Genomic DNA, 8,693 nt, shown 5'->3' with positions numbered 1-8,693 from the left:
CCCCAATAACCCCTTATCATTGTGCTGTGAAATATTAAGCAGATCTGTTTCAGAGCTGCGGCCTCTGGCAGGTAAACAATGCGCATGAAGGTTGGTAAAACTACGGCGCCAAAGTTTCATTACCAAATGGCTCCTGTATATAATCTGAATAATTAAAAAATGTCTTGTTTTCTCTATCCCAGAGGCGCACGCATCCCCAGCAGCCAATGGGAAGCCAGTCATACCACAAAATCCCGCCTCTTCGTCACTTCATCCAATCAGCGGGGAGTATTTATCACTTCCGGTTGTTTTCAATACACCGAAGACACATGTCTGCTACTAGCTAGCGGTGGCGATAAACGAGGAAAGCGGACATAAAAGCCTCTCAGAATGGTTCACATCAGTAGAATTTGTTTCCGCAAGGTAAATAAATACGTCAACCTGTTTGTTACCAACACGACGTGTCGGTGCGGTTTTAAACTATTTCACATTAGCGGTCAAGCTAGCAGTCAGCGCAAAAATGTTGCATTAAAGTAAAAATATTTCACAGTTTCTGATGTTTGATTGCATTTTGCTAAATTGCTTGTGTTTGATATGAAGAAAACAAAGTCACTCAAAGGATAAAATCTTTTGTAATGTGGGATTATTCAGTTCTTGAGGTTGAATTGCCATTTTTATTTTCTTGGAAAGTATTTGGGCTGCAAAATGTAAAAGATGCACAAATGAAAGCACACATAATCATAACAGCCCATTATTTAATATTACTATGTAGTAATCGCCTTTAGAGTGCCTTTCTTTTTTCTGCAATAGGGCACAGCTCTTGGAACATTTTCATATTATTGACTTTTTGGATTTTATGTCATTTAACATTTTTCTATGTGCTGCTTTGTGTTGGTTAGCAAAGCAAAAATATATTGGAGTTTATATAGTTACAACTAAGTCATACACTAAGCTGAGGAAAAATGAGAATCTGCCAGTTTTAGATGTAAAATGAGATTAACATCAAGAACTAGAGCACATATCTTATATTTCTTTTTATCCTTTTTACAATTTAGATTATAAAATGTAAAGTATCATTTTTTTTAAGTGCTTTAGTTCAAGATCCAAAAGTAGATTTACTATCATTTTAAGTAATGCATGTGTAAAGCCATGTGTAAATGTGTTACATTACCTAAAAGCAGGGAGCTTACCATCACATCTGACTCGTGTTTTTAACGTTTCCATTCAGTATGGAAACTTTGTGGACAACCTCCGCCTGTACGTACGTGGAGGCACTGGAGGGATGGCTCTACCTCGCCTTGGAGGACATGGAGGGAACGGAGGAAACATTTGGGTGGTGGCGACACAGAACATGACTTTAAAGAAGATCAAGGACAAATACCCGTTAAAACGGTTCGTGGGGGGATCAGGAGCCAACAGCAGGTTGGTGTCTTCAAACACAACCTTGTTTTAAAATTCAGCTCTTACTTACATATATGCTTTCCATCTATCAGACATCACTGAACGCTTTTGTTGATATTTGATTTTCTTATGTCAGTGTAAGAGCTCTGAAGGGAGAAAAAGGGAAGGATGCGGAAATCCCAGCACCCATTGGTATCACTGTCACCTCTGATGACGGCACAATACTTGGTATATGAGAAGTCCGTTTCATGTCAATAATTAAATTTCATGTAAAATGTTTTTTTGGGGAAAACTTTCTTTTCTCATCAATTCTTTCACAAGGCGAACTGAATGCTGAGGGCGATCGGGTGCTGGTGGCGAAAGGAGGATCCGGGGGGACACCCCACTCTGCCTTCGAACCCAAGAAAGGCCAGGTCAAACACATACGTCTGGACCTGAAGCTCATCGCTGACCTGGGCCTCGTAGGGTGAGAGCAGAAACTCACATTAGCAAGTATACATTACCTTACAAAAGGGTTCACATCTCTTGGACTGTTTTTGTTAAATTGCAACGTATTCACAGTAAAAAGTCTGGTGTGATTTTGCCTTAGCGCAATGTTCTGTTCATGCCGCAGATGTATGGAGCAAAATTCATGACAATTCCTCTTTTATCCGTTTGTTGCAAAAGGCTTGATGTGGCAGCAGTGGTTCACCTTTCATCGGGACAGCTTCCACTTTACAATTATGATCTAGTTCTTGATTGGTCTATTGCTTAAGATCCCAATGGAATAAGTCATATAAAATACAAATTTGTTGGAGCCTGGCTTAAAAAAAGATTGAAACAAAACAGTCTTTGATGCTGGATGTATGCTGACTATGTTTTGCTAAATTCTCATCAGGTTCCCAAATGCAGGAAAGTCATCTCTCCTCAGAGCCTTGTCAAACGCTACACCTCAAATTGCCAACTACGCTTGTAAGAATAAAACAGTTTCAAGCTCAGTACATCTCACATATTTTTTTTTTATTTCTAAAGTCCTTCATCATTTGTCTTAACTTCAGTCACAACTTTGAGGCCTGAGATTGGCAAGGTTGCCTATCCAGATTACAAGCAAGTATGTGAAGGCTTTCTAGCACTTAATGTGTGTTTTAAAGTTTTCTTAATTATTTGATTTTATTTTGTCAGATCTCAATTGCGGATTTGCCGGGGCTCATCGAGGGGGCTCACCTGAACCGAGGCATGGGCCACAAGTTCCTGAAGCACGTAGAGAGGACCAAACACCTGCTGTTTGTTGTATGTAGAAGCAGAAATAATGTTCGACATTTGTAAATATATCAGAATGTGGTCAGTGTAATCAGGGTTGACTGTAAGATGCTCTGTGTTCTTGCAGGTGGATGTTTGTGGTTTCCAGCTGGCCAGTAAAACACCTTGGAGATCTGCCTTTGAGGCGGTGCAGCTTCTCACCAAGGTGAGTCTGATGCTGCAAGGTGTTTTGTTATTTTTATTATAAAATCCTGCTCTTACTGCTGCCAGGTCAAAAATGTTTTTCTTATCAGGGTTCATTCCCTGTGTCAAGATTGTGAAATAGATTTTTTTTTCCAGATCTGGAAGAATATTTAGCATTATTTGTTTATTAGCATTATTACTTTATTCCCTATTCCATCCGCTAATAGCTGTGACCTTCCCTTCACATCTGTCTGCCTTCCTTCCTCCCTTTTTTTCTTCCTTCCTCTCTTCTTTCCTTTATTCCTTCCTTGCATACTTTCTTTCTTTCTTCCTGCCTGCTGTTTTCTTTTAACTCTGACCTCTGCAGAAATACCTGCCATAAACTCACAGTGAAATTATACTTTCAAAAACAGATTTTCAACCCAGGCTGAGAACTGGAGATTTCAGTCTTTGAACTCTAAAGCTTTTGTGAAATCTGTGTTAGAACATTTGAGTGTAACTTTTTGTTTGAACTACTCACCTCTTAACCCTCCTGTTGTCCTCGGCTCATGTCGACCGAGGACAAGCCCTTAAAAAATATGTTTTTCAATTGCAGCTGCATACAGAAACTTCAATCTAACAGTCCTGCATCAGAACTATGGTGTGCACAACTCAGGGGGAAGTTTAGGCTCAAGCAATCCAAATGTGAACTTTACAAAAGAAATAAAGATAACCAAACCCAGGCCTCAGGTCAGACTGACCGGAAGACTAAGGAAATCACAGCTGGACAGGCAAACAGTATGGAATGGCATCATTGATCTCCGTAAAACTGATATCTTTTCAAATTTCCCCCCCTCCTGTTGCCCTCGGGTTGACATGACCCGAGGACAAGCCCTTATAAAACATTTTTTTAATTGCAACTGCATACAGAAACTTGAAATCTAACAGTCCTGAATCAGACCTACAGTGTTCACAACTCAGATGGAATTTTCTGCTGGAGCAATTCAAATGTGAACTTGACGAAAAAAATAAGAACAACCTCCTGTTGTCTTCGGGTCAAAATGACCCGAAGACAAGAGGAGGGTTAAACTTAATTTTGCCTCCTTCTGTATCTCCATCGCCTCTCGCTGAAGGAACTGGAGTTGTACAAGGAGGAGCTCGTGTCAAAACCTGCATTGCTGGTGGTAAATAAAATGGACTTGCCTGAAGCTGAGGACATGCTGGAAGAACTCAGGGAGCAACTTCAAAACCCAGACGGTAAGTTACTGTGTTAGTGTTGACCACTGTTAGATGTTAAATGTTAAATGAAATACCTCAATACAATTACCCATAATTCCTGCAACAGTTAAGTATGTTTTTGGTGGAGCAGGTTTCAGGACATAGTGACATCTAGTGGAAAGCTTACAATTCAGTATTTTGAATATAGAAGCCTCTGAAAAACAAATATCAAAGTAGGGATCCTATGTTAACATGTAACTCTGTCTGTTAAGATGTTTTTGATTGAAATAGCTTTTGATTTTAGTACATGTCAGTGCTGCACATTCAAAGAATGACTGTTTGCAGTTCTTTATAATCCATAAAATGTTTAGAAAATCTTCTGTGCATAATAGTTTGGAACAGTGCATTTTGAGTTTTTATTTTTAAAATAAATACTGTTCTTATGGGGAGGTTTGTTCAGTAAAATTTGATTTGTCCTGTAATAGTTCATGACTTGACAATTATACTGACCATCATTTGCATTGACCATTTAAGAAAACCTGAGAAAATATCACTTGCATAATCATTTGGAACACTGTATATTAGACTGTTTATATTATAGCTTGTATTAAAAATTTGATATGAACCAGATTGTTAGACCTTTACATTTACCTTTTGTTATTCTCTGCCATCCACAGAGTTCACCAATTCGCTGCCAAATGATATGATCCCGAAGAACTTCATAACATTCAGACATGTGGTTCCTATTTCCGCCCTCACCGGGTTTGGTGTCGACCATCTGAAGAGTTGCATTCGACTCTCGCTGGATGAGTACGCCGCCATGGAAAAGAGCGCCATGCATCAGGAAAAGCTGCAAGTACTGAGGCAACAATCTCATGAAAGTTTTAGAAACGAGGACAAAATCTCACTGTGAAGTGGCGTCGGCAGAACTCAGTGTGAAACAAAGCGAGGTGGAGAGATTTCTCTTTGGAGAAACGCAGGAGGGAGAACAAGTGCTCAGCAGCTTCGATGGAGGAAACGCTGCATACATGTCTGAAATACTGGCCTGCTCCTCTGGACTTTCAACATAGAATAAGGAACGTCTTTTCTGCTTCATCCAGACGTTCACAAATGAGATTGTGTTCATTAAAGCTGCTTTGGTAACATCTCAACATGCAGAGTGCAAAAATGTAGAGTTAAAATAAATATTTAAGTTTGGTCGAGTTTGATTGATTCTAAAGAAAAACTGAGAATTGTGTTTGAATGAAAGTTTTATTTTATATTAAATATATTACAATACTTAATGATTAAGAGAAAAAAATAAGTGGGCTGATTTTTGCATCAATAGTCTGTACAGCACACAAGTAAAAATAAAGATAAAAAAAAGAACAACTGCAATGTTCCTGGAGTCGAAGGCCTACGAGTCTAGCCGAACTGGAGCCCACCGAAGTAGTCAGTCTGCTCAAGTACGCAAATACATTCAAAGTTTCCGGCCAGAAACGGAGTCCACAGCTCATCTGGAGGGTGGACACTTTGTCCTGTTTGGACTGGTCAGTCCAGCTGTTTGTGCAGGCTGAATCCAGGAGGCATTCCTCGCAGGCTGCGCTCCGAGGGTTGTGCAGTGCAAAGTCCAGGACACCAGAACGAATGTCTTCATCGAACACAGTATTATTGTGTTAAAACGTTACTCAGCAGCTCTAGAAATGATGCTCGCCTCAGGAAAAATGAGAGGAGCAGAACTCTGGAGCAAAGAAAGAAAAAAATACAATAAAGCACTTATTACCAGTCGAATGGTTGCTGTACATAATACCAGGGTTCCTACACCGTCTTGGAAAAGTTCGGAATATAAATGTATTGTTTTCCTTATCTGGATAAGTTAGGAAAAGTAAAACGGTATAGAAAAGTTTGAGTTCACAGCGATATTCCTTGTTTGAGCCGTGAAAAAATAAAATTTTTAACTTCCTGAAAAATAAGTTCATTTTTACAATGTCTTAATTTGTGTTTTATCCCAGATATGCCAAATCACAACTCAAGTTTTGAATTTGGGTTACTGACAGAAATGATGCATGAAAACTTTCATTTGGAAATCAAAAAGGCCATTTCCCAGTTTTAGCCACTAAATCCTCTTCAGGCAGGATTTTAAACAACTTGTGGTTCTTACACTTTTATGCATTTCCCTATTGTTTGGTGCCTCACCTTTTAGATAACATTTAATAACAGCAAAGATAATTTGAGTAAATGCAAAAGGTTTTGAACTGATGGTTTTATTAAGGGAGGAAAACTATCCAAACCAACCTGGACCTGTGTGAAATCAAATCTCCACAGTAACACAAAAGGTTGATAGCCAATTATTAGAAAATATTTTTTAGTCAGTTTTTGCTGACTTCAAAATACCTGATAACAACCAGTTATCAGGCTCAGGGGATAATTATTTGGTCAAATAGAGCCAAGTTGGTTTGGAAAGATTTTTTTTTTAATAAATACATTTTCTTGAAAACTGCACTTTTTATTTATTCAAATGATCTTTCTCTGAAATTAAACGTTCTACATGTTTGAGGGACACAAAAAGTTAAAGCCGAAAAAATCTGTAAGGGGGTGCAAGCACTTTTTCATGGAAATGTAGGTGAATGTTTTGAACTCAGATGTCCTTAATGGTACAAAAAAAGAAACAAAAAAAATAAAAATAAATTTGAGTCTGAGAAATTATGAGATCTTGAAATTTTGTAGGAACCCTGTAATGCTGAATATTGAAAAGATTCTTAAAAACAAGACGTTTGAAGCAATATTAGTTCAGTATCGTGAAGATGGCTTTACCTATACAGATCAAATGCATACATAAACTACAAATGTAAAAGAGGAACAGAAACACTCGTAAAATGACAAACTCAGAGCTTTAGGACGACGGTTTCCACACAAGGTAGAGCGCCGAGTCGCCGCTGTACGAAGAACTTGCTGTTAGGAAGCGGGCACCAAGACATCCACCTTAAATAGCTGCACAGGTGCGACAGAAACACGACTTGACTCTGTGAAGTTCCACTGCTGAGCGGCGGAGGGACACAAACCGCATTAAGACAAATGGAGCAGGGCTCAAGACTTTCAGTGACATGCTCGTTTTCCTCGTTACGGTCTCACAATTAGCCAACCGGAGATATAACTTAAGGTTCGATATAGAACGGCCATGCCATTGGTCTTCACAAGCTCAAACAGCAAGCATTGTACAGCATAGTTAATCATTTACAAAGGCTCGAACAACTCGAACCCTCACAGCGAAATCCAAAAGTGCACATTTAAAAAAATGCACAGATCCAGTTCGAGTTCAGCCGGCCACATTCACCTCTCCGGCTCACATTCAAGTGAGGTGAAGTGAGGGACTTTCCTGTGAAAAAAGGGGAGGTGGGGGTGGGCAGCACACTGGTCTCCAACATTCCCACGTACAATCTGGGAGCATGTTTCCAAAAACAACAAGATAAGTGGCACATCTACAAACTACAGCAAACACATCCGAGTCCATTAAACTCAATGGGAAATGGAACGGAGAACTATCTTATTTATGCTAAAATAATACTCGTCCGGAGAGGTCTGAGCTCCAAATGTGTCACAATCATCTGCAAGTTTATCACAGAGATTATTAGAAAATAATGCAAACATGATGTAAAAAGACACATTCTGCTGTTGATGGATGAAGCGAGGGAGATCCACCAAAAAGACAAAAAAAATTCAAAAATTCAAAAATAGAAACCCTGACGGGACAGTGCAGGGTCTTCATATTTATCTACAGACATCGCCTCTGTCTACAGCTAAAACAATGAGCTGAGTATTCTCTATGCTTTTGTCTTTAAAAATAAAAGCACAAGCATACTCTGTGTGTACTTCACTGTACATATTTACACACACATCGGCAAATTTCTGGGGAACGAGAATAATAGGAGGGCAGGATCAGTTCAAGAAGTGAAATATATCTGGTGACACATGGGTTAGTTTTAATGCAGATGCATGCTTTCCCTTCAAGTCAGGCTGCTGCTCTTCTTTATGCCGGGAAGATGTAGCTGAGGGCTTCTCTCATGCACACAATGCTGGACTTTCAACTCAAACAACATCCTGCAAAAATCAGTCAGTGCAGACTCAAGAGAGATGTGGTGGCTTCTTTCTGCCTCCTCCGCTTCCTTCAGAGGAGCTCCAACGCCTTAGGGTGGGTGATGGTGTGTCTGAAGAGACTGTGACAAGAGCTGATCTATGAAAGGTGTGTGGGGGCCGGGGGGGTCCAAGTCCGATTTTTGAGGCTTCAGCAAAAAAACGAACAGCTCGGTCTGAGCTCCAGGAGGCTTGTTTCTCTGCATCTTCTTGCAGAGTCCGCCCCGAACATATTTGTTCACCCTAACAGACGTCTGTCTAGATCCTTTCTATTCCGTTCACTTTGTCTCGTTCTATCTCTTTAGGATCTTTAGAGTCAATTTTATATGCCTTTTTTTTTTTTTCGGTTTTCTGTTTGTAGAAAAGGAGACTTGTGTTCTTTCTTATGAGCTTTCGTCAGAGTTATATTGATGTTTCCCAAAGCTGGAAGAGAAGAAGGAGGGAGGCAAACAGGCGAGAAAGAGATAAACATCTGCGTTAATAATAAAACAATAAGAATAGCACCTTTTCAAATATAAGTTCTTACCTCCTCAAGTAAAATAAATTTTTCTACAAAGCATATAGATGACTCAACAGCATGAAAA

At 39.5% G+C, this 8,693-nt stretch overlaps 2 protein-coding genes across 4 annotated transcripts in view; one reads left to right on the top strand and one right to left on the bottom strand.

Moving 5' to 3' along the window:
* On the top strand, window positions 1-5,196 carry gtpbp10 (GTP-binding protein 10 (putative)). The gene is made up of 10 exons (XM_055047434.1): window positions 1-402; window positions 1,208-1,401; window positions 1,517-1,608; window positions 1,702-1,846; window positions 2,258-2,331; window positions 2,418-2,470; window positions 2,542-2,649; window positions 2,747-2,824; window positions 3,915-4,038; window positions 4,677-5,196. Exons 1-10 carry the CDS (start codon window positions 370-372, stop codon window positions 4,910-4,912), a joined length of 1,137 nt encoding a protein of 378 aa, XP_054903409.1. The 5' UTR covers window positions 1-369; the 3' UTR covers window positions 4,913-5,196.
* A 35-nt stretch (window positions 5,197-5,231) lies between these two features.
* The window catches only part of adam22 (ADAM metallopeptidase domain 22), a 55,839-nt gene continuing 52,377 nt past the window's right edge, over window positions 5,232-8,693 (bottom strand). For all 3 annotated transcript variants that reach the window (XM_055047433.1, XM_055047431.1, XM_055047432.1), the window contains one exon: window positions 5,232-8,532. In XM_055047433.1, the coding sequence (XP_054903408.1) occupies window positions 8,512-8,532 (21 nt within the window). In that variant the 3' untranslated portion in view covers window positions 5,232-8,511. The remainder of the gene's footprint in view (window positions 8,533-8,693) is intronic.

This window comes from Poeciliopsis prolifica, unplaced genomic scaffold (genome assembly GCF_027474105.1).
Source record: "Poeciliopsis prolifica strain line A6 unplaced genomic scaffold, Auburn_PproV2 SCAFFOLD026, whole genome shotgun sequence".
NCBI classification, from domain to species: Eukaryota; Metazoa; Chordata; class Actinopteri; order Cyprinodontiformes; family Poeciliidae; genus Poeciliopsis; species Poeciliopsis prolifica.
Note: the sequence above shows the minus strand (reverse complement) of the source record. Positions and strands in the feature narration are given on the sequence as shown.